The sequence below is a fragment of the Amblyomma americanum genome, chromosome 3 (assembly GCF_052857255.1).
Source record: "Amblyomma americanum isolate KBUSLIRL-KWMA chromosome 3, ASM5285725v1, whole genome shotgun sequence".
Taxonomy (NCBI): Eukaryota; Metazoa; Arthropoda; class Arachnida; order Ixodida; family Ixodidae; genus Amblyomma; species Amblyomma americanum.
The window spans coordinates 72,337,822-72,363,836 of NC_135499.1; the positions used below are offsets into that span (position 1 = coordinate 72,337,822).

The 26,015-nt window shown below is 45.7% G+C and overlaps 1 protein-coding gene across 4 annotated transcripts in view; it reads right to left on the bottom strand.

Moving 5' to 3' along the window:
• Positions 1-26,015, bottom strand: part of Cul2 (cullin 2) — a 58,987-nt gene that overhangs the window by 10,876 nt on the left and 22,096 nt on the right. For 2 of the 4 annotated variants that reach the window (XM_077657478.1, XM_077657476.1), the window contains exons 9-15: positions 25,629-25,691; positions 23,610-23,738; positions 18,816-18,902; positions 16,162-16,308; positions 9,699-9,776; positions 8,483-8,746; positions 2,132-2,236 (exon numbers count right to left, since the gene is read on the bottom strand). In XM_077657478.1, the coding sequence (XP_077513604.1) occupies positions 2,132-2,236; positions 8,483-8,746; positions 9,699-9,776; positions 16,162-16,308; positions 18,816-18,902; positions 23,610-23,738; positions 25,629-25,691 (873 nt within the window). Of the gene's footprint in view, positions 1-2,119; positions 2,237-8,482; positions 8,747-9,698; positions 9,777-16,161; positions 16,309-18,815; positions 18,903-23,609; positions 23,739-25,628; positions 25,692-26,015 lie in introns of all 4 variants that reach the window. The other 2 variants (XM_077657477.1, XM_077657475.1) reach the window with 1 other exon arrangement.

Here is a 26,015-nt window from a genome sequence, read left to right on the forward strand (position 1 = left end):
CAAAAGTATTACGGGCAAGCCCACGATGCCATTTGGGTAGACGCCGCATGTACAGTGCATGAAGCGGTAGCAGTTGCCTACAATCAAACCCTACACCCCCCCCTAACTCACCGTCTTCCCTCGGGCTCTACGCCCGAGGAGGCAGCGGAGACCGCCATCGCCCTAGCCCTTGCACATTCGGACGGCCAATACGTCTTCAGCGGCTCCAAAACGACTCTGTCCAACTTTGCAAGGGGCAGGGTTCATGCCCCTGCCTGGCAATTGTTGAACACCCCTACCCAAAATTTACCGCGCAGGGTAGAGCTCCAGTGGGTGCCGACTCACTCTGGGAACCCTGGACAAGAGGCTGCCGATAAATTGGCCCGAGGTTTGACTTGCCGGGTTCAGGACAGTCTCGACCCGGGATTCTCGAGGGAGTGGGCGCACACCATTGCAGAGCTCACACAAATACCCCGTTTGGACCGTCGGACTGACCTTCCTCCCCACCCTTCTCTTACGCACTTAACAGATCCTCTTCAGACGTCCCAGACCCGCTCTCTGTCATCCCCTCAGCTGTAATCCCACTATTGTGGCACGTCCCCTGCATGTTCCCTATGCGATGGCCTACACGCCACACTCTCCCACATCCTTTTCGGCGGCCCTGCTGACCCTCCCCGGCAGGGACAGCACGCCATCTTGAGCTGGGAGGACCAGGAGGTCCTGCTCACGTCTGAGGTGACTCGGGGATGCCGACGTCATGTCCCGACATGACCAACATGGTGGGTTGCAGGACCGCGCAGTGGCCCGGGGCTCAGCGGGGTCTAAAACTCACTTGCAGAAATAAAGTTTTTCTGTCTGTCTGTTTCAGTGCAAACTTCCAGAGTGTGTTCAGCAATGCTAAATGCAACCTGGTTGCAGATGATAAACAACATGGACACACATCCTAATACACCAGGCTAAGTGTGCCAGCTTTGCCAGTAACAGAGTGCTTTGAATTTTAGTCATTTGTGCTCACTCAGCCAACAGGTTCAGGAATTCAGACTTTTTTTTTTCTTGACGCAGCCTTTCCACATCCAATGAGCATACTAGGAGCTGCGACAAGCAAGCAATAAAAAAAAAAAAATTTTGGGGTGAGATGAAGACAGTGATGATAGCATGCGTAGAACAACGCCCTTCCGTGCAAACTATGGTTTGATGGTTTACGGGGGTTTAACGTCCCAAAGCAACTCAGGCTATGAGACACGCCGTAAAGAAGGGTTCGGGAAATTTTGACCACGTGGAGTTCTTTAACGTGCACTGACATCGCACAGTACACAGGCCTCCAGAATTTCGCCTCCATCGAAATTCGACCGCCACGGCCAGGATTGAACCTGCGTCTTTCGGGTCAGCAGCCGTGCACCATAAACACCGAGCCACCCACCGCTGCGGCTCGTGCAATTACAGACGAACAGGTGTTACCTACTCGTTCATGTTGAATCACAGAACTATGCAATGGGAAAGATAGCAACCTAAAGGAATGCTATATATAGAGACGTCAAAAGTACTGTGCGTAAAAATCAAATTTTTTGCGATCCTGCCACATCTTCTTTCAAGGTTCCAGCAGCAACATGGCCATATATTAATCCCCAAGGCTATGCACAAGGCCAAACTACTTCATCAAAATATTTCAAGCCTTTGCTCACTCTGAAAACATCATGGTACTACATTAAACTCTCCTGTTAAACTTGGTGGATTTGCCACACAATTCAGCCTCACTGTCAGGCTTGACCCAACTAGGCTATGATGCTAAGTCTAACCATTAGTTTAGTTAGGCTTGCCTCAATGGCTGCTCAAATCGGCAAGTGTCAGCTTTGAAACAACACCAGCTGTGAGTGGGTTCTCGGCCCACTCTGTCCAGTCCAAACCCAGAATGAAAGCTGTGAGCGCAAAAGTGAGCAATGCAGCATACTGAAATTGCTACAAGCCAGCTATGTCATACATCCTCAGTCCTGTCTGTTCATTTGGCCACTATACTGGAACACACTTCCCTCACTGCACGAATTTCAAAAGCATCACATTCGAACGGTCGTAACAGAAAGCGGCTCTGTGTCCAGGCACCCAGTTCAGAATACGGATGAGTGGAGTGAAATTTCACACGCACGGGCGTCCTCACCTGGGCAGCTTCCTTCTGAACCACAGCGGAGATCTTGAACTTGGTCCGTTTATTCGAATAGGACTTGTTCAACTCCAGCACCGTAGAAGGCGTCAGGGGGCCCTCCTGCAAAAAGCATTCGGTCCTTGCCGAAGTGTGCTGGGCCTCAGTTGCTGCCAGACTCATTACCTCGAAACTAAGGGTGCGCGAATATTCAAAATTTCAAATATGAATTGAAAACATTTCGAATCAAATACTAACTCATCATACAGATGCGTGGAAAGTTCCCAGATCCCGAAATAATTATGGCGACCAAATGCTTCAGTGCCACGTACCCAAACTTCTAAATAGTTTTCACAACAGAGGCATAAAAATTCTCCACCTAACTCCATCAGGATTCAAATTGCTCATGAAATATTTCCCTTATCAATAATTTCGACCACTTGCTATGTATTTTACGCTGCAGTCTTACTATTTTTCTTTTTTTGAAGCAATAATGTTGGTCTGATCTTTGTGTTACATGCATTTCAGTTTTCAATGTATTATACCCATCGTGATCTGTCACCCTGTGAAAGTGCCCCAGAAAGTGTGTGTATGCTTTCCACTGCTCTTGCTTGTACGGGGCTCAAAGGCTCCTCAAGCTGCTTGCATGCAGCTTTTAACTCAGCTTCCTCCATCCATGAGAATGGGAAATAAAGATTGAATGAATGATATCCGGTTCGTATTCGAATCATCGCCAGCGATTGTATACGATGCCGACTTTTATAAACTCGACCATGGCAAAACCACAATACCTGAGCAAATTATGCGATGATCAAGTCTGAAGTTCCAAGAAAACAATGCAAAGGTCCTATTCCCTTTCTTCTCCGTTGTTTATAGCGTGGACCAATCACATATCGATGCCAATAGGCTTGACCTCGTGCGAAATTCCTCAAGTGGGCTTTCCCACATATCGCAAGTGCTGCGAAAATGATGGCCGATGACTCACTTCGAACAATCGCAAACGCAAAAGCGGGTTTTTTTTTTTTTTAAATCCTTCCGTAATTCTCTCCATAACGCCTACATCCATGGCATTCGTCCTGTCGCCTCCGTAACTGTCGTAGCGTGACAGCCCATCTGCGGAACCCTGCACGTGGCTCCCGAAGGGGCGAGTCAAGGTGTCGCAGCAGGCCAACGATCGTGTAAAAATCCCGCCTGTTGCATGGTGCAGTGTTAATAAGGTGGATTGTTGAGCTAGTTGGTGCATGATCACTTGAAACCAGTAGCAGAGAAGAGCCAGACGCAAGAAAGAAACACACAGACACGTCCGTGTGTTTTTTCCTTGCGCCTGGTTCTTCTCCGCTGCCAGTTTTAAGTGATGGTGCAGTGTAATCCACACACCTCTTAAGTGGGCACAACAGCCACCGTGACAACGATCTGAGGGCCACATTCACTAGGCCGAAAAATAGCCTTGCTGCGTAATTTCAGTTTCTGAGCTTCGCCGCTTGCCCATGGCGCAGCAGCTGTTGGCCCGCACATTCACTGGCAGTACAATCCCAGCTCTGCACCACTTTCCGACCCTGACTGGCGCATCGCTGGTCATTTATTTTTCGTTTTTAGAAGCAGTCTCATTGTTCCGACGCCAATGTGGGTTCCCCCATTGCTTATGTTCGCGTTGTTCTTCCAGCACGCCGATACTGGGCGCTCGTGACGGGCATTATAGGTGTTTGTGCAATGGATCCGCCTCATAAGGCTTTACCGCATTTTCGCATTTTCGGAAATTTTTTTTGGGGGGGGGGGCCACGGAGGATTTTATAAAACGACCTTCGGGTAACTCAGGCATTTCTTACAGTCTCTTGAGCACTGCATTAACGAGCCATCATGTTATTTTTTTGTTGCCAGTTTCGTTATTTTGTATTTCGTTTTGCATGATCATATTACAGGCTGGATACTGTTATGCTGTCTAAACAACTAAAATACATTTCCGTGCATATCATGTTTTTTTATGTGGCACTGAGTCAGTCTTGTTTTGTTCATTTGAGTTGCAAAGACCATACACTATTTTGAAAAAATTAAGGGCAACAACATTACCTTGTTTATCATTTTCTAAAATATTTTTTTTTACTAAAAGATATTCGATATTCGAAGTCATTTTTTTTTTCATATTCGTACTCGATTACAAAATTTCAGCATGCGCACACCCCTACTCATTACTATAATTGCAACACACCTTTCTTGAAGTGCCAGTTTATCTGGACCAACTGTTCGGCACTGTCAAAATTGTTTCTTCCAAGAGGGAACAGCCTTCACTGCACTCACCCTCGCAACATCAGCCCATTGTTTCGTTTGGGCTCCCTCCAGCTTAAACACCACATACCAATTCAAACAAACTTTTGTTGCCCTCATGATTCGAATTGTCAAAAATAGAGAGAAGTAATCCTAGTAGCAGAAGAAGCAGCCAAGCTGCCTGCATGTCAGCTGCTCACTTTAGGGACATAGCTGAATTACAGTGGACTCTCGTTAAACGGAACCTCAAGGGACCGGGAAAATAAGTTCCGTTTATCAGGAGTTTCGTTTAGCGAGAGAAGGTTCAGTATTTCGCAATCCATTCCGCGCTGCTTGTTCCCGACGAGGCAGGTGTGCGCGCAGTTGGCAGTCTCCGCGGAAGCAGATCTCAAATGCAAAATCTAGATAATAAAGAGAACGGTACACTATGGGCACAAACTTTATTGCACAAAAGCAGTAAGCAGTGAAATTTTTTTTTTCAAAGAACTACTGAAACTTAAAAAAAAAAAAGTCAGTAGTCCACTTATTCCGTGGAAATCAGTGGGAACTGCAATTTATTGGCTAGTGAAAAAGGACTTTATCTTTGCTTGTTTTAGCTCTCGCAACCGTTTTCTTTGGATGGTGCCACCCATACTACACAGGCTGCTCACTTCTGCAGAATTTTTGGGAGCCGTATTGCGCCAGTCCCCGCATGCTGTCAGCGGCAGCCTCCCCTGAAACGGCACAACACACTATGCCATTCCGATCTTTAACTCTCGTCAACCACCCTTCGCTGCATGAGAAACCTTCGATGCCGAGCTGCAGAACAAATTCTTCTGCTTGCGCTTGAATGAGTGGCCCGCTGATTGGAATGTTTTCACTGCGGGCTCTCCGCAACCAAACCACCAGGCACTTCTCCAGATCTTCGTGGTTGGCCACCCGCAGTCATTTTCTTTGAGGGTTAAAGCGTGACGTCCCGAAAGCCTGCCGCAGTTTATCCTTGTCCTGAAATATCCTCATGAGGCTGCTCTTGGGGACAGCGTAGTTTGTCGCAGGCGCTGTTTTTCTGAAGCGACCACTCTAGAAGTTTTTGATTATCCCCACCTTCCTTTGTAACATAAGGGCATTGTGAGGTCGCTTCTGCGCTGCCATCAGATGCTGACTTCGCGACGAAATGTCGCAGACGACGCTCAACAGTGGATGTAAGGCTTAAGCCTAGCTGAACACAACTGCAAGCACACCGTGACAGAAAGCAAGCGATGCGGTTGCAGTGTGCGAGAAAACCGGAAATGTCCAAAGACGGAAATCAGAAAGGTGGGGGGGGCAGTGATGCGTACCGCGATGGGGCTGCGCGTTCACGTCAAGTTGCGGTTTCGAGCCTATTTTCGGTTCCGTTTATACGGTGGTCGGAAAATTTTTGTTCCGATTAACGAGATTTTTTTACATTGCCTTAATACAATACCAACCAACTGCGAGGCATTTGTTCCATTTAAGAGTTGGTTGCGTTCAACCGACTTCCGTTTACCGAGATTCTACTGTATGTTTAGGCTAAGTTTTCTGCACAAACAGAAATTATTTCATACACTTTTAGAGAGGTCTATTTCAGTGCTTAAAAAATTTTCCAACAGGTACAAGACCTCTGTGATGCGACATTCTGCGACAGCAGTTTGCAGTAGCCACTCAAAACATGCCATGAGCCAATGACCCAAGCACTAGCCGCTGCCCCTCCCCCCCCCCCCAATTTCCCCTTTGTTACGCCGATACTGTAGAACCAGGAAACGTGCCCCTAACTGCAGTCAAACTACAAACCTTTAGCACAAGCTAGCAGTGTCACCTGCCAGGTAGCCTAACAAGCATTAGAGCTGAGCCCCATTATACGAGACACGGATGTAACTGACAATCGAAAATATCAGAAATATCAGACACCGGTATAGAAGACATTCGGTGATAAAGGGGAAGCTAACCGTTTCCTTTTTTACCATTGAATGGTCACTGGTGCTTTACAGCTAAAACCAGACAGTCATTGGCCTAGTTATACCACATCAGCACGAATGATTACAAGGACACGCTACTCAAAGAAAGTGCCTGCGCATTTCAGCACCGTTTAGGGTAAACAGCAGAGGAGACGGCTCTTGCACTCTCCTTGGGAAAACCCCAAAAGGCAATTTGAGACATCCAAGAGAGAGTATCTGTGAAAGCACTCACTTCTGGAACTGTGAGGTGCAGGGAGACCAATCTCAGATACTGATGTCATTCTCTTAGGACCAGTGTAAAGCAGCCTACAATGTTGTGCTAAACTGCGCACAGTGAGCGGCGGTGTGCGGACCGCGCATCGCCAAAGTCGTGATCGCTAATCGTGCGATGCGCACTGCAAGCAGCGAGCCGTGGCTGCTCAGCAATGAATAAATCCCGTCAGCCGTAAACAGATCTGTGTGAATGCATTTTTCATGCTTCTGCATACGAATTTTGTTCGTTTGGATGATACAAAATTTTTTGAGACCCCATGAGATTCGTATCACCGAGATTCTACTGTACTTTACTATTACACAACCTTTGTCCGTAAAGTTCAAAGACTGAAAGACTGAGTCCATTCAAATAAAATCGTTTGTGCAGCACACCTTCGAAATAGTCTCCCTTGCAGTCTATACATAGCTTCCAACGCTTCTTGAGGCGTTGAAAACAGTTGGAAAACGCTTCTTTTGGCAGGGCTGTCAGCTCCTTTGTTGTGGTGTCTTGAATGGCCTCCACGCTCTCCGTCCAGTGACCTTTTAGAGCTCTCTTCACACGAGGAAACAGGAAACAATCACATGGGGAGAGGTCAGGCGAGTATGGCGGATGGGGGAAGCACAGTAATGCTGTGCTTGGCGAGAAATTTTGTCACACTGAGAGCAGTGTTCGGCCTTGCGTTATCGTGGAGAAGGCTCCATTGTCCAGATGTCCACAAGTCAGGGCGAAGGCATCGCAGTGCATAACGCATATGTTGGAGCACGCGGATATAAAACTCCTGATTCACCGTCTCCCTTTGTGGGACGAACTCGTGGTGTATTGCATGACACCTCTGACATCGAAAAAAAACTATCAGCATCGTCTTTGTTTTGGTCTTCTGTCGCCGCACCTTCCTCGACGTCGCAGAGCTTGTGGACTGCCATTCGGCGCTCTGCCTCTTTGTTTGAGGATCGCATTGGAAACACCACGTTTCGTCTTCCGCAATGATGTTGTCCACGAATGCAGCATCCTTCTCTGCCTCAGAGAGCAAATCCGCGCTCAGTGATACCCATGTGTCTTTCTGGTCCTGTGTCAGGGAGTGCGGCACAGGTCTGGCATTCAGCTTTCGTATCCCCAAGTACTCACGCAAAATTTGGTGGCATGTTGTCTTACTAATGTCAAGAGCATCTGATAGCATGCGGACTGTAATGGTGCGCTCTTGCTGTATGATTTCCCAGATCCGAGCCACGTTGTTTTCATTCCGTGAGGTTGGAGTGCGCCCCTGCCTTGTGTCATCTTCCACCGACGTTCTCCCCGAAACGAACGTCTTGTGCCACTCAAACACCTGCGCCCGTGATAATGTCTCGTTGCCGTAAGCATCACGAAGGAGCTCATACGTTTGTATGGCTGTCTTGCCAAGCTTCACAGAGAATTTTATGTTTACACGCTGTTCGAGGTGGACGTCCATCTCTCCACATTCACTCATAGTAGAATGTGCAGACTAGTGACAACGTATTTTTCTACATGTAGTGCCATCTATTGGCTGCCACAGCAATTAACATAAATAGCTCAGGTTAGCCTGAAAAGATGGCGCTACACATACGCACCAACATTTGTTTTGGGGAATCATTTCTAGAGAAGAAAATAAATCAGTCTCGAAACTTTACGGACAAAGGTTGCATATAGAGCAGCTACTAACTACTGGGAAATCACGTTTTAATATACACCACAATGGCAAGCCCATGGTTAAAAGGCCTTCTGCCTGTCGCGTTACCCATCGGTACAAAATGAACTGCTAAGGTCTGGTAAAAAGTTTCACGGCACCACTGAACACAAATATCGGAGCTGATAAAGGTCAAATCCTGCCCTACAGCTCTCAAGAGGACTGGCAACAGCAAGATTCTGAACATGTTGCTGCCCCACCTGTGTGCAGAGCAGGAGCCGGGCGTCCAACAGGCCCTGGACCTGTCGCAGCAGCTGGTCGTGGGAGAGCCGGGTGGCCTCCTGGAGGTCACGCACGGCCAGTGAGTCGGCCGCCTCAAACGGAAGCAGCAATGCCATCTGGTAGGTGCCCAGGCTGACCAGGTAGGAGCGGCGCAGGTAGCACAGCCGCACCTCTGCCTGGCACAGGTGCTGCAGCCAGCTCAGCTTGCGACCATTGAACTTGCTCTGGTAGAAGTGCTCAAACTGCATCCCATGTTTAGCACAATATTGTTTAGACCCATAACCTGAGGCTAGTTGTGAGCTTAAAATAAGAATGTGCATATGCAAGCAATAGACACCGTATAGCACCAAGAAGTTGTAGCATTTTTTTTGCGTAAAAAAAAATTATATACACAGCAAAAAACCTCGATGCAGATCAATATTTCACAACACTCAACTCATGGGCATCTCCCCATATTTGTGCAGAATGGGCGATATGCATTCCAATGACAAGATAGCTATTACAGCAAAGACACCCTGTCACACTGGCACTATGTGTCAGCTCAACACCCAAGGAGATGGCATCACACGGTGGGGAACTACAACCATAAACTCAACAGCTTCTCAGGCAACTGCAGCACTACGGATTGCTACCAACCTTCAGGTCATGGTAACAGCACGACCCATCAACAGCGACACCTTCACAACCAGGTACCACAAGACGAAGAAACAAGAGCGCAGAGTTATTAATGTAAAAGCAAATATTTATCACATAGTGCTGCCTCGATGATCTTGCAGCCACCAAAGCAGTATTCCCAATAAAACCAGACTTTTGGAAAAACCATATCAACCCATGAAGAATGCACAGCAATGTATGGATGTCACTACAGTGGCCCTATTAGTGATCTGAATTATTCAGGGCATTTTAAATGAAGATACCTACACTTTCAACCATTTTCCCGTTGACTTTTCACATGTACTAGCCACTTATGGTGACACTGCTGATGCAAAGGGGGGGGGGGGGGGGGAAGCCTCTTAATGGCCACCGATGGTTGCTCGCATATGGCAGCAACTGACTTCCTTCCTGTTCAACAGTCGTGGAGCTCCGAGAGCCCCTGACCCGAGGAAAGCACAACATGTGGTGTCGAGCAATCCAATTTTCAGCTGCCACAGGATGCCAAGAAATGGAGGTAACCAATAATAATGGTACACACACCTTTTGGACACTCCGCTCCAGTTCGAGGGGAATTGCGAATGGTGACACCGCACTCTGGCCCAGGGGCCATGCTCCGGCCTGCAACAAGGAGAGCAGGATGATGAACAGAGCAATGTCTCAGTCACTGCCAGACCTGCTAGGCTGATGCCCGGCAGTACACAGATGACCTTGGCTGTGCTAGGTTCAAGAGCAATGCAATGCATAGCAGTGCTTCCCTGTGCTTCCACTGCCTGGAAAGTCTGACCTTCTCTGGTGTAATTAATGACTTTGACACCCGCCAATACAGACGACTTTGCAGCCAAAGTTGCACAAAGACCCGACCCTTGGTATCAAGAAAGGGTGTTCAAATATTGAATTTCTGGTTGCAAAGTGATCCCAAATAATGAATATTGGTGGCAAAGCAAATCGAATATTTCTGGTTTACTTCAAATGTGAATACAGAAAGCTTAATAAAGAAAAGCTTTTTTCATAAAATCCCCTATTTTCATAGATACCTTACTTGTAATTGCTATCACTTATTATATACCGCTACCTACCAAACACTATATGAGGGGGAAGGAGGAAATTATATTACCGCAGGTACAGCCTTTGTCACAAGTTTGAAGCCCACCACGCAGGGATGCGGGGTTGCTGTGGGGCTGAGTGGCGCTGCTCCCATCGTCTAAATGTGCTTGCTTCGAGGATTAGAGGATGAGGGGGTTAGCCTCTCATACTTCCAGATGGCCAATAGAGAGGGGGCCACTCTGGCTTAGTGAATGTTAGTGTGGCATTCGCATTGTCTCACCCTTCACAACAACTCTGTACGAGCGCTCTTGCATCTAGTTAAAGTGCAGCGTCACTCTTCGGGCGCTCCGAAAAGGCCCGCGCTGTGCAAACAGCCAAGCTGCTGCAGCTGCTCAAACATTAGTCGTCAAAAACGGTTTCACGTTACAGAAGGGAAAGCCATGACATGAAAAAAAAATGGCCTCAAGACGGCTTCGCTTTCTGCAATGTGAGACCCTTTTTCATGCTCACAAGCCAGCCTCAAGATCCGTGAACTCAACATTTCCTTTTTTCCGGGCACCAAAGAGACTCGTCAGATGTCACTAGGTGTGGCCATCTGCACAACCCTTGTAAAAAATTTGGATCAAGAGTACCGCAACCACAACAGAAGCAGGGGCACTGCTTTCAGCCTTCATTGGTTCTGAGAAGTGGTGCCGTTATAGCAGAAGGAATCTGGTTCTTCGCCTCGTTGTCTTGCTGATTGCAGGGTCTTATGAAGGCTAGGGCGTCTATCTGCCATTTATGATGTTGCCGCCTGCTCAATGAGCATGCTCTGTGCATCAAGAGAAGCGGTGTGAAATTTCGTTGCATGGGCATTAGAGATACGCTGACTGTTTTAGGCGATGTTAGGCCGGCTGTCAAGCGGGCTGCAGTGCAAACAGTGCCATTTTCCAAGAGGTGTCTTTCATCGCTTCTCAATAATCGACATGAAGCGGCGCATTGCAACATTATCTACGGTCTACTTCAAGCTGCCCACTTCTTAAAATGTACCAAAATGTGTGATACATTGAGAAAATGAGGTCACCTCCTGCCAACTTTGGTTTTGTCTTTGAATTTTAAAGTACTACGTTTCCACTGTTCTGTATATGATATGGCTGTTTTAAGAATTTTCTGAATTCTGAGGCAGTAGCACACTGCGCAAGATTCTCCGATTCGTCGCGTTGCCCGGGTGAGCGGGCCTCGTGAGTTTGTCCAAAAATGAGGAAACTGACATTTCCCACCAGCAGGAACACAAGAAATAAATACGCTCACTCATCATGAAAGGCTGCGTGTGTTGTTACGTTAGTCATCTGGAGGCAATCGACTGCGACTGTTTGAACCAGATGAATGCATAGGGCGCTTGCCATTATCTATGCACTCTGAAACCACAGATGGGAGTAGGTGAGCTTGTTTTCTCAATGTATCACACAATTTAATACTGTTTAAGAAGTAAAGAGCTTGAAGCAGGCTGCAGTTCACACCGCAATGTGCAGCTTCAGGCCGATTATTAAGAAGCTATGAAACACACTTCCAGCCTGCCTAACATCACCTGCAAGAGTGAGTGTATCTGAAAATTCCCACGCAAACTTCACGATGCATCTCTCGATATGCAGAGCGCGCTTGTTGACCAGGCGGCAACTGCATAAATGGTGGATCGATGCCCCAGCTTTCACAAGACTTTGCTGAACGAGGCCTCCTCACATAGCACCATATGTCGGAACCTTTGAACACCAAAGGTGGTGCTTCCGCTTCTGGCATGCTCGCGATACTCTTCAAATGTTTTACAAAGGCCATAAAGTGTGCCGGACATAGCAGCATCTAAGAAAAAAGTAAATGGTAAGTTCACGGAGCTTATGACTGGAAAAAAACACAAAACGCAGGTAAGGAGCATAAAAACGTGTGTTTCCCATTTGCAAAACATGAAGCTGGCTTGAGGCCATTTTTTTCTTAAGTTGAAGACATGAGGATAGCTTAGATTCTTTATGGCTTGGACGCTGCAACATGAAACAGTTTTTACGACTAATGATTGAGTGGCCAAAGCAGCTTGGGTGTTCGCGCAGCGCGTGCCGATTTCGGAGTGCCCGAAGAGTGGCGCTGCTCCTTGGACAGCTTTACAGCTTCAACAACCAGCCAGATGCAGGCACGCTCACGAAAAGTTGTTGTGACGACACGAACGCCGAACTGACTTTCACAAAGTCAGCGTGCCTGCCTCTCGCTTGGCCGCCAGACAGAAAGAGACCAACCCCCTCAGCCTCTATACCCTTGGAACAAGCACACTCGGATGATGGGAGCAGCCCCACTCAGCCCCGCAGCCACTCCGCATCCCTGCGTGGTGGGCTCCAAACTTCTGGCAAAGGCTGTACACTTTACACGACATAACTGTGTATTGCTAAAATGCGAGTTTCACCTAATGCTAACAAAAGAATTTACCAAATGTTGCCATGAAGCAATGCAAGTTGCTCAAAAATGCTTTGCAAGCAAATATGCTCTTTGACTCTGCGACAACGAAAAACACTACGACTGTATGAAACAACTTCATGACAGACTGGTGCAGTCATCTGTGATACCACTCTTAAAGCTGCACTAAAGAGGAATCTGAACTCGTCTTTTTACCGCGGGAACTCTTATCTACACGTTCCGGGCATTCTTAGAAACTTCGAATTATTATCCTGTGTGGCCGATTTCCCTAATTAAATCGGATTAAACGTCTCGGCTCCTGCCTTTTTTTAAACTGAATGCGGCAGGTAGGCGGAGTCAACCAACGTGTGGAGTGCCTTCCAGCCAGTCCAGTAGCGGCTTCGCTTTTGCTTTTATTTTGATTTTAGGTTTGCTGTGAATAAATGTTTCAGTCACAGACAATATAGCCGCAAATTAGGCCCACGAAAATAAAAATACACGTGGACTCTTTGATTTACATACCACTCTGCCGATGGCAGAGCGGCAAGCCGCCGTTGGACTGGCTGATGCGTTGGTTGACTCCTCCTTCCTGCCGCATTGAGTCCAAAAAAAAGCGCGGCAGCCGGGACGTTTAATCCGATTTAATTAGGACAATCGGCCGCACAGGTCAATCATTCGAAGTTTCTAAGAATGCCCGGAATGTGTTGATAGAGTTCCCGTGGTAAAAAGACGAGTTCAGATTCCTCTTTAGTGCACCTTTAAGGCCCTGATTGGAGATTTTGGCAGTTTTTGTTGTTACAAGCTCTGCATTGACTAATAGCATAAACAGCTACAGAAATCAACATACTCAAACCTAAATATTACATGAGATGCGATTTGGTACACATTGTGTACCTATTCTACTTGTATGAAGCGAGAGCTCTGCAGCCAAGTGAAATGGCCTAATGATGTCATTACAGCCTACTGTGCTTCATACAACCATATAAAAGTACTATATAAAAGTACTGTTCATATAAAAGTACTGTGGCCAGCAGACAACCGACAGTCTGCCAGGATAGTACAGTGGCTTCCACTCTGTTCCATAGCAGTTGGCAACAACAGCCCAAGGCTGCTCTGTTTGCTAACCAATCAGATCAGTAGAGAGAAATCAACACATTCGTGTCTCCCTCCAATAAGCAAGACAGATTTATAAAATTTCTTGCACTTTTAATTTTGTCTTGTGATCAGCTCTTTGCTTAGATAGCAAGAAAACTTTAACCACAGATTATGTCCTTGTCGCACACGGAAAGTGTATAAATGTGGGCGGTGCTTCACTGCAGACTCACGTTGTGCCCAACTACAGACTATTTTAGTTTCGATGCCTCGTCACCGCCACCTTACTTTGCTGGTGGTGCCCCGTATGAGCCAAGCCTAAAAGCCAGCACCGGCGCCATCTTGGGCTGTGCGTACGGAGGCGTTGCAGCGGCTACTGCGCAGTGCTTGTGAATGCTGCCTGGCAGCTGGACGTTGCGCGGTGTTCATGGACTGAGAATATGGCTGGTTTTGTTTAAGTGAGCCTACAAACCACATAATCCGAGTAACAGATCGTCAGTTCTACACGCCGTAAGCAGTTGTAAGCAGCAGTAGCGGCTCGAGTGACGCCGAATGGCCGCGCTCCGCTTACTACCAAGATGACTATGTTTATTCTCTTGTGGAGCCCGTATTTTCACTTATGAATTGTAACTGCATTTCAGTTGTACATACAAGTGCACACCAAAGGAACCCCATGTATGAAGAAAAAGGAACGCCGACCAAAAGGTTGTTGTTTAAAAGGAAGACGTTTCGGCTTCCATACGGAAGCCTTGATCACTCTTTCTTCAAACATGAGTTCTACCCAACCAGACGAGTTTTCGTTAGACTTTAGATTTCAAAGGAACCCCATGCGTAGCTACGATCGTGCGATGCAAGTGTACTACGGCTTTCCACAGTGCACCTGCACAGCGCAGTGCAGACTGTTTGATGTATATATTTCCTGATGGTGCCTGTCACGACTTAAAAGTGAGCTACCATAATATCGCTTGAAAGAATTTGAATTTAAGCAGGTCAAGTGACATGCGCATCGTTCACTGTTGTTTATGAAGTTTACCATCCTGTACCGGTGCACATTAGATAAAATTATATACATCGTGCCTTTTACCTGCTGGACTGTGCCATGGTATTGGGTTGCTGATTTGCTTCGTCCATCTCGGGTTATTGAATGTACGCAGAAGAGCATTTTTGCATCTCGTCCTGATCGAAGTCGGTGATTGCACTGAGCGGCAGCTGCAGGAACTCTCCCATTTAATGGACTTTGGTGAAAAACGAGCATTGGGATTGGGTACCGAAGTCAGGTTAAGAACGTTTGAGTGTGCTGTGGGGACAAGATGTTGCGTATGTTGTTCTGTACAGAAAGTTATTGCTATTTTCACTGCACGATTCTCTTTCTTTAATTACTTTTCTCGTGATCGCTGGAAGATCGGCTGCTGACCCGAAAGACGCCGGTTCGATCCCGGCCGCGGCAGTTGCATTTTCGATGAAGGCAAAATGCTAAAGGCCCATGTTCTGTGCGATGTAAGTTCACGTTAAAGAACCTCAGCTAGTCTAAATTTCTGGAGCCTTTCACTATGGTGTCCCTCATAGCCCGAGTCGGTTTGGGACGCTAAACCCACATAAACCAAACATCAACTGGAAGTTGTCGAATTGGTGAATAACGTCAAGGAGTGGCCAGAAATTTGCAGTTCCCATATTGTGATGACATTGCTATTGCAACGTACAAACCGATTGCGTTTGCGGACTTGCCCACAATGCGTTAATGTCTTGGTACAGCACCTCGACCATACCACTGATAAACAGGTCAAATTTAACACAAAACGGAAGTAAATTTCCCCTCGCTGTTACATGGTCCCACTAATTTCACGCCAACGAGAACAACTTGTGCAGCAATGCGCGACACGATAAAAGTAGAAATATCACCTACCCTGTGCTTGTTCCTCAGGTTTGACATCGGTACCGGACTTTATTCCACGTGCCTATCATACCCAAAATGGGTTGAATATATCCGCGAGTTCGTAATTAGTATGAAGACATTCCCATTTACACAACACGTCTAGTGGATATTTAATTCCTGGTCGGCAAGAAATTGGTGTAGCAGAAACATGTCGCAACCGCATTGTGACTGCCTTTGCATGCTTCCCGCACGCACTTTCGGCAGTCCGCTTCCAATTTCGTTGGTTATTTGCACAGTCCACGATTACGCAGTGCTCTCCCAACGACCTTGCAACCGAGAACGGATTGATAAAAGGATACAAATCTGTATAATGGCATAAGTCTGACAAAAAAAGGCTGTTCTGCAATGCATACAGCGCACGACTGCACAGTCTACTCGAGACTGGTAACAATGGAATGGCGGAAGCGGAAATGGCTGTTGACGTCCAATGTATGGGGTTAGAGAGTAGTATTCTCCTTTCGGGCTCGACTTCAGTAAAATTGTGTACAGACATGCAGTTTTGGCAACTGCCTTCCGCACCTGCAGTACGTAGATTGAGAAGTTGATGCCCAGGTCGATGTTTTCAGCCTTCAGGTATGAGCTGAACTTGTTGTTGAGGTCGTTGCTCACGCTCATGTCCGTGAACATCCGGTGCAGCTTGCTCGTGAACTCGTACCCACACGCTTGCTACACGGAGAAAGCCAACGATACCGTTATCCAAGGGTGCAGGCATTTTTTTTCCGTGCCTCCATCAACAACCCTTCGCTCCACAGACAGTGTAGGGGTTATGAAATTTCCTAGCCGCCTAATATTCTGAGACACCAGCCAATCAAGTGCAATCGTTTCAACAAATGACATGAGCAATTCTAGACTGTTGAAAACTATACTTCGAGTCAATTATATTTCGAGTCATTTTAGCGAAAGATCTCTATAGAAATCATTCTAAATCCCATCCCTGCAGCATGGTACATCTGCAAAAAAAGCATTAAAATCAACAAATATGTCCTGCTCAGAATGCTCAGGTGAGGAAAAATTTATCACTGATTCTTTTCGTAGAAAACAAGGAAGGCCCTCCCAAGTATTCTATAGCTCGAAGGTACAACATTTCACCTAATGAGCACTGTAACAGCAATAATGTAGATACCATGCTTAACTGACTTGCAGCAAAGAAATATACTAACTAGCTCCTGCTGTGACTAGTCTACCAGCCAAAAATTCAGGTGTTTCTCGCAACCAATTTTTAAAATTTGGCAAATGTAGTATCACAACAAGTCTGGCATAAACAATCTGTGAGCACCTGGCAACAGTTGACAAGCTGGAAGCAGTTGAATTTTGAGCCAATCAATATGCTTGATTTTGAAACATAAGGCTTGAGGGGTATTTCACAAGTGTTTTAATTAATCCTGTAATGCCCGGCCTGTCAAGTAAAATACAGGCTGTGAAATTGTGGATAATTTTCATTTAAACTCATAAATGAACGTCAATTCCTCAAAATAATGCAGAAATGGCCTTTTATGGTGAGAGCTGTAACTGAGGTCCCATAACAAGTGGCCGTGTAACTGAAGCCCATCACAGTTGTAGGAATCTGCAAGCTAAGGAAAGCCGAGAGAGAGAACACCGTGAACAAGAAGAAGCGACGAAGGCAGAAGCCAAACCAAGAAAGCGAAGAAGAGGAAGGGACAGAAGATGAGAGAAAGAAAATAAGGGGGAGAAAATGGAGAAATATCACGTCTCTCACCAAATGTTTCAACTAAGCGATAGCCTTGTTTAGCCAGTCCTTTGCTAACATATTTATCAAAGCAAGGCCAAAGTACCAGCGACCAAGGATGCAGGAGGCCTGCTGGAAGATAACTCACTGCAAAAGTAACCCTAACGGGAAAACAATCCATAATTTCAATGGTCATATAGCTGCATTAGAAGGTGACTGTTGTTGTTAGTGGCTATTAATTGATAAAATAACAATGGAAGGAAAAGATGTTGCTAGCCGCGGCATCTGCCATCGAAATCTGAAGCACCTAAGCTGCGGCTAGCGGGAATAAAACGACAGGGAAAGGACAGGAGGAGGACAGGGAGAGGGAAATAAAGGGGGGAGTGATAGTGGAAAAGGATAAGGGTAGGGGGTAATATACACTATGTACAAATACAGAATAAGAAGGTGACTGAACAGCTTTGAAGTTTGACACTGATTTATCATGTGCACCAGGGTATTTGTGTGCTGTTTACATTGTTTTTAGGCACAAATTGCCATAATTTGCAAAATTTTAGCACTGCAGTAATCACAAACTGCTGTTTTTATACACTATGTACAAATACAGAATAAGAATGTGACTGAACAGTTCTGAATTTTGACACTGATTTATAATGTGCACCAGGGTATTTGTGTGCTATATTCATTTTCTTTTATTTACCCTCAGGGCCGTTAGGCATTACAGAGGGGAGTGGGAATAACATACAAGTACAAAAAACAAAAACAGCAGCTAAAAAATCTGAATATAGTTACAGCACACACTGGTGTAAAATCAATAACAGCACTAGTAAAAGGCAGCATTACACAAAACAAACCACAAAAGAAAACAGCAGCTAATAAAATAAAACATAGATATAGACAGAGACTTATATAAAAATTAGTAACAGCGTTACGAAAGGCAACAGTATCAGTAATTTCGGCAATATCGTGGGGAAGGTGATTCCAGCTGACACAAGTTCTCGGTATGAATGAATCGTGAAAACATCTCGTGCGATAAGGAGGGATCCAAACTTGGAAAGTATGAAACGACAACCGCGGTTTTGAACTGATTCTAAGTCAGAAATGAGAGATTCGACCCAAGGGTTCCACACCGATGAAGCATATTCCAATTTAGAGCGGACCAAAGTTTTGTAAAGTACGTAGTAGTTTTAATGAACTCGGTGCACATGAAATATTTCTGCGAAGGTATCCAAGGATGCGGTTAGCGCTATTTATAATGTAGTCAACATGAGGTTTCCATGAGATTATATTGTTTATAGACACAAATTGCCATAATTTGCAAAATTTTAACATTGCAGTCAGTAATCACAAATTGCCATTTTCTTTTACATTTGTACTATATAGAGATACTAGTGACGAAACCCTGGAAGTTCACAACTTTTAGTTGACGTTCGCGCCGCTTCGACATTACAGGGCTAAAAGGCTCTGCCAAATGCATGTCACCCACCTTGAGCTTATTGATCATGGCCTCCTCAACATCCATAGACATGGACTGGCTGTGGATCAGGCGTTTGGCAAGCATCTTTGCGTAGAACTGCAAGGGAACAAATGGCAAGCAGCCACATTACACATGATGACAGCAGCTCAGCTCTTCTCTCATGCCCATCACTCAAACAAATCACCGGCGGCAGGCGTGCCAACACAGTTTATATGCGCCCACATGAGCACCTGATGTGAGTGCCATTTGTCATGCTGCTCCACCTGTGGTAAGCTTATGTGGCTAAACACCGATACCATAGCACGGGTGGCGGAGCATGAACTGAACTTCTGTTCATCTTCTATCAAGTTAAAAAAAAAAAAAACTGCCTTTCCAATGTATGCTCACAATTTCTTCACATAGACAGGCATTACCACAGAATGTGTCCTCACAGAAAACGTGCTCTTCTGGGTTACCAGGGAAGCCTGCTAAATATTAACACAGAGATAATTTGCCAGCGGAGCTGGGTTCGCTTCCCCTTTCTACAATGTTGGAAAAGGGTAAAACAGGATTTAAGCTGAATGCTATTACAACAATTAAAGGCAATTGCACTGCTTAATAAACAGCACCTTGACAAAAACAAACCCAGAGCTCAATTTTCCACAAGCTTTTAGCAGCTTCTCACAGTATCAGTCATGCACTGATATCACATTATCATGTTTCTTAAAGTGTATTCTTCTAAAACTCTTTTCACATCCTTACGATGGCACCGTCACATAATTTCAACACAATTGAAATTAGCATTTCATGTTGTTTATGAACTTATAGTCAGAATGGCTATATGTGTTGAGCTGTTGTTAAACATTTTTAGCAAACACATGCAATTCTTACTTTGTATTTTTATATATATATATATATATATATATATATATATATATATATATATATATATATATATATATATATATATATATATATATATATATATATATATATATATATACAGGGTGTCCCAGCTAACTTGGACCAAGATTTTGAAAAAAACCTAAGTGTTCTTCAGAACTGAAATCACGTGGATATATATATATATATATATATATATATATATATATATATATATATATATATATATATATACACACACAGGGTGTCCCAGCTAACTTGGACCATGATTTTGAAAAAAACCTAAGTGTTCTTCAGAACTGAAATCACGTGGATGTTGTTAAGGTTTATCTAAAATTACAGTACCATTTTTTGCTCGTCCTACTTGAATAATTTGTCGAAATAAATTAATTAACTTTTTAAATAACAGGAAAGTTGTGGAGCTCCACAAATATTGTCCAACCCAGGCACTGCCAACGAGATAGACCTAGCGCAGCCATTTTTATTCAGGAAAAACGAAAGCCCGCGGAGTTGAAAAAATACCACGTGACAGCGCGCTCCGTGCGCCCGAATGCGCCACGATTACAGCACTCTCATCCATGCTTTGTAAAAAACATTGCTCGCTACGCGCGTTTCGTGCTCCACACGATAGAGCTTCGCGTTGTGGTTGGTTCCATGATAAGCACCGGTGGGTTCGGGTGGCAGTTGAAAGAAAGCGTGGCTCCTGTTTCTGTGTCGATAATTGCGCTCACACTAACAGATTGCAGAATGCGTCGGCAGCCGCTGCCGGTAATCAGAGCCAAGCAAAGATAGAAGCCCTTTCTCGTAGGCAAAGAGAAAACGCTGCGCTGGCGATGTTTTTTATAAATCACGGATGAGAGCGCTGTAATTGTGGCGCATTCGGGCGCACGGAGCGTGCTGTCATGTGGTATTTTTTAAACTCCGCGGGCTTTCGTTTTTCCTTTCGTTTTTTCCTGAATAAAAACGGCCACGCCAGGTCTATCGCGTTGGAAGTGCCTGGGTCAGACAATATTTGTGGAGTTCCATAACTTTCCTATCGACACCTGAACATTTAAAGCTATATTTAAAAAGTGAATTTATCTCGACTACTTATTCAAGTAAGATGAGCAAAAAAATTTAATATTTTTCTAACAAATTAAAATCAGAACACTTCAATTTCCTTCTTAGGACCTCCTCTCTCTTGTGACACTACATGAAAATGTCATAGAATACACAGCACTGTTTTCAATGCCCAACTACACATATGACGAAACTGACGAACTGAAATCTGCTTGAACAATATAAGCATGCCACCCCCAAGGCAGTCCAGAGAGCAAACAGAGGAGTAGGCTGTCTGAGTAAGCTTGATTCCACATCTTGCACATTTTACAAATTCCCCATAGCAAAGCAGATAGAGTTTAAGCTATACAAAAGCAGTGAAATTAAAAGGCCAAGGACCAAACTGCCCAAGACATCAGAAAATGCTGCCCTGTATGAACATGCACAACACAGTCTTACACGCATGGAAAAGCTGCAGGTGAAGGATCTAGCACCAGGCTACTGAAGATTCGCATGTCTGGTTACCCACCACAGTGGGTGGTTCAGTAATCATGGTGTTCGGCTGCTGAGCACAAGGTAGCAGGACCAAATCCCAGCCACAGCGGACCTGCCTCTTAATGGAGGCGAAGCACACGCTTAGTAATTGAATGTGGCCCTTCCCTGTGGCGGTTCCCTATGGTTCCAAACAACTCCTTGCAGCAGGAAACACACCCCGAGGAGGTGCATACTTAGATGCATGCTGAATAACGTCAGGAGGCAAAAATTAATCTGGGAACCCTCCGTTGTAGAGACTTTTTTTTTCTTTGCCTCTTTCTGCTCCCTCCTTTATCCTTTCACTCAGGGCACATTTCAGGTGCCCACCTACAAAAAGAAAGTTACTCGGCCTTTTCTTTCTTTGCAAAATATTTATAGTTGCATTTGCACATTTGATTGAACTAAACATAGTTCCCGATGCTGTGCCATCTTTCAGCAAACACCCGACGTGCTTCAACACACTGTCAAATGTGTAGACATTCTACAGCATTTACGCCCCAACTTTTGTCGGTCAGAATTTACTTTTTGTTTTTTTCAACCTTTAGCTTTTTGTAGCAGGTTACTCAGTTTTCCCGCCCTCTTGGAAGGGGGGGTGTGCACGCAGGGCAGCGCACATCTTTTGAGGAGAGCTCCTGCCAGAGAGGTGGGGGAGGGGGGGACTGAGGGAACTTGGCAGAGCGCCAAGACGTCGTGTGCTGTTATGTTGTAAGCTAAGGCATAGTCATGCGCTATGCACCTCCTGTAAAAAACGCGCCCAGCATGTTCGCGTTATCTGGACGCGAATGGCCGGCGCTGCTGGCAACTGCAAAATTGATTGCGTCCCAGTGAACAATGCTAAACACCAGCAGCACAAACCCTTCTGAAAGCACACGTTTGTTGATGACAGAAGGACGGACGGAGGTATGATATGAAATATCGACCCTTCTAAAAAAAATCTGTTCAAACTTTTTTTTTTTCCCGCGTAATGAACCCTCCCACCAAACTAATGTCAACTTTTCTGGAAAAAAAAGTGGGTTCATTAGGTGAGTAAATATGGTATTTCCCTAGCCAATTTTGTTTTCCTCAAAACAAAGCTGCGACTTAAGCCTACTAACAATTCACAGTTAAACCTGAATGAAACGAAGTTGAAAAAAGTCAGATTTTGCGTTAGATCCAGGTTTTCATTACATGCAGTTTTTACAAGAAGACCCGAAAGGACAAAATAGAATGGAAACCAAAATAAAAAATAAATGTAGGTGAAATAACCTGAAAAATGTTTACAGAAAGCCCCCGTTACTCGAAGTCGTAAACACGGAGGTTCATTCCGCGATTGGGCTGATAGCAAGACTGCCGCAGCTGCTGCCAACACCATAGACCGGCCGCAGAGGCACATGCTTCCCGCATGTTCCCTCTTTCGTTCTGCCCACCGTTGTTGCCCCCAGGAAATGGACTCTTCGCCTTGAGTCGCTGGCGCTCGCCGCCGTCCCCGCTCCAGAGTCCCGACACAAGAGAGCTACTGGCACCGGAATCGCGCGACCAACATATTGTGCGGCGGTGGTGATGGACGCACACTGCCCGTGCCGTTTTGTTTTTGCTATGCCCTATCATTTTTTGCTGCTTTTGAGCACGAACTGTTGTAGTGCCATGTGGTGTGGCACTCCAAAAGTGAAAGCAACGGAGATGCACCAGCAGTACTGGAGCACTGCGCGTTGACTCAAACGCAGTCACTTGTTTCAATCGCTGACATTCCTCTCAAGTCAGTTCGTGCTTTATCGTCGTGAAACTTTTCTCCCAAATTTCGCAACTCAGCACAAGCTAACAGATGGTCGGGTTAGCGAATTCGCTATATCAAGGTCAACTGCCACTGTGCGTTCGTTACATGGAAGTCTCAAATACACATGCTTCAATGGGGGCAGCATCGAGGAATTAAAAATGATGATTGTGGATTTTTATGGCACAAGGGCATCTATGGCCAAAGAGCGCCATGACGCAAGGTATTTTCGACTTCTCAAGGTGGGGTCAAAGATCCATTTTCCAAGCATTTCATCCCAGATAAGCCGAGCGCCAGGCCAGGGGAAAGCTTGTACCCCATTGTATCACCGACAGGTACCCGGTGGCACTGGGGATCGAACCCAGCATGCAAGGCGCATGCTCAACCCCTCGGCCATCACTGCAGTCACATAGAGGAATTCACTATATGGAGGTTCGTTACATCCAGGTTTAACTGCATTATTTCTTTAGCCTAAGGCAAGCAGCAAAGAACGCTGGGCAAGTGGAAAGGTGAAGTGAAGATTAAAACAAGTAACTCAGCAGCATCAATCTGCACTCATATGTATACCCTAAAGATCATGCCAGTGGTACTATAGTGACCTTCTGGAAGACGTCCTTGTCGTCGATGTACTTGAAGACTGTGATGGACTGGGTGAGCTTGTCCTCCACTTCCGATTCCGAGATGCCCTTGGCGCTCTTCTTGAGCAGTGCGTCGCAGTACTTTGCCAGCTGTAAAACGGGTAGAACGAAAAGGGCAAAGGTTTAGTCTCAGCCTGCAGCCATGATGGCAATGGGTGGCACCACCATCACAAAGCATAGCATTATGAAGCCACAACTGTGGACCAAAGTGATCACATATAATGATGCTTGTACATGACTTAGCGTCCAACAAAGGGCATCTGCGGGCATCAGCGCATTATGCTGGCATATTTCATAAAATGTGAAATCTCAATGCCACAATAAAATGATGTACTTCCACTAGTGAAAGAACCACTAGGTATCCCAACATGGTGTGCGATAGTAATACAAAGCACTGATTTTGTCAGCCAAGTCAACATGATAATATTTTACGGTTTGATGAAAATCGCTTATTGCACTCGCTCAATGCCTCCACAAAACTTGTTCCACACTTTGGTCACCATCACTGCGTCCCCGACAACTGCATTAGTACTTGTGTACATAGTGCAAATTTCACACTTCGTCCCTAGAGAAGCACAATGGAACACGTGAGACGTGTTCATACCATTAGAGTTCAGCAGACAACCTAAACATCAGCAGGATCACTTATGTCGTGATGACAATGATGAATTTTTATGGCGCAAGAGCATCTGTGGTCAAAGGGTGCCATAGCACAAGGTTTTTCTTTTACTCAAGGTGGGATCAAAGACCCATTTCCCAAGCATTTCACCCCGAAGAAACTGAGCACCAGGAAGGGGAAAGCTTGTACCCACTGTATCACCGGTGGGTACCCAGCGGCATGAGACATCAGCCTCACATCAGCCTGGAGCATCTGCCTCAAACATGCCTTGCATGGCATGGTTTACGCAAAAAGCGTACAGGCGCTAAAAGACGAAGACAAGCACACTCAAGACAGGACAGGCTACAACCAACTAGCTCAAATGAAAGTCTTGATGCCTTGCACCTCCCACATGTGAGTCGGATGCTCAAACGACTAGGCCACTGCTGCGTACTACTTCAATGGCAGTAATCTTCCACGGCTGCGTGAACACTGTGGAACTGTTATTACTGTTGCTGCTTTCCCTCAGGACCTGGCTCGCTTTTCAAAAACTCTGAACTCGAGTGCTTATATGCATCATTTCTATGCCTCTGTATGTAAGAGGATGGCTGGCTGACAAACAGTCATCGAAATTTGGCAGGCAAGACTCGCTACACGACCAAGCCACTAGGAGAAGTTTAATTTTGAGACAAAGCCACAATCAGCACTACAACCGGGAATCAGGGCTCCACGCTCATATTCGTTATGTCCTTATGTGATAATTTTTTGCATGGCCATCACCTCTTGGGTTATCAATGCCTGTCGTATCGCCGGAAATAATGAGTCAGGCCTATTCCAGCCCAACTCGTACCCTGCAAGCACACAAGCTTTTCTGCCTATTCCAGCTTAGGCTGCCTCAGGGCTGCTCCCCAAAACAGAGGCTGCAGGAAGTGTCATGCAGCGCCACAGTCTGAGCAGCGTAATGCGGGCACCTGCTGGAGCTTGCCATATCGCGGATGACCGGTCAATGAGGCTTTCACGCTGCTCCCATTGCAAGGCGGATGATCTGAAGGCACTGACAGTACAGGGGGCTCAGCTTTCTTGAAAAAGAAGGGGCTCACGGATCATTCGTGCAGTAATGGTGGTAATAACTGCTGTACTTTGTGAAGGCTCAAAGGCAGCCTGAAGGCAAGTGTAGCATCGTTGACGCTCTACTCTTCCTTCCCTTTCTGTGCTAGTAGCCCGTCTGCAACTTGCCCTGGCCAAGATTAGTGTATTGGTTGACCCCCCCCCCCCCCCCCCCCCCGAGTTTAGACAGTGCAATTTAAAAAAAAAAGAGGCCGGGTGATCTATACGCGAGTGAATAGACAGTTGGGAAAAAAAAAATAAGAAAAGCCACTGACCAATTCTGGAGACCGGCATGGTTGCTTCGTGGTTCCTCGATTGTTAATGATTGTTGCACATGCCTGCAAGAAGGACAAAGCATCATTCAAGAGCTCTCGGGGCTGGGTCCGAAAAAACAGCACACAGAACACCACTACAGCAAAGCATTTTCAACGACGGCATGCTGGCATAGAAGAAATATTCATCCTTCAGCACACACTTTACAGTTTCAAGGAAGCCCCAAATAATTTCATTACACCGAGAAAGCAGTCATCAGGCATCATCATTTCAGACATCAAGATTAGTGGCAGAGTTGACTTTGTAACTTAGAAGGACTTGGTTGTAGGCCAGTTGGTAGGACATCGTGAGGAGCAAAACCGCAAAACAGGACGGGACTGAGTTATCCT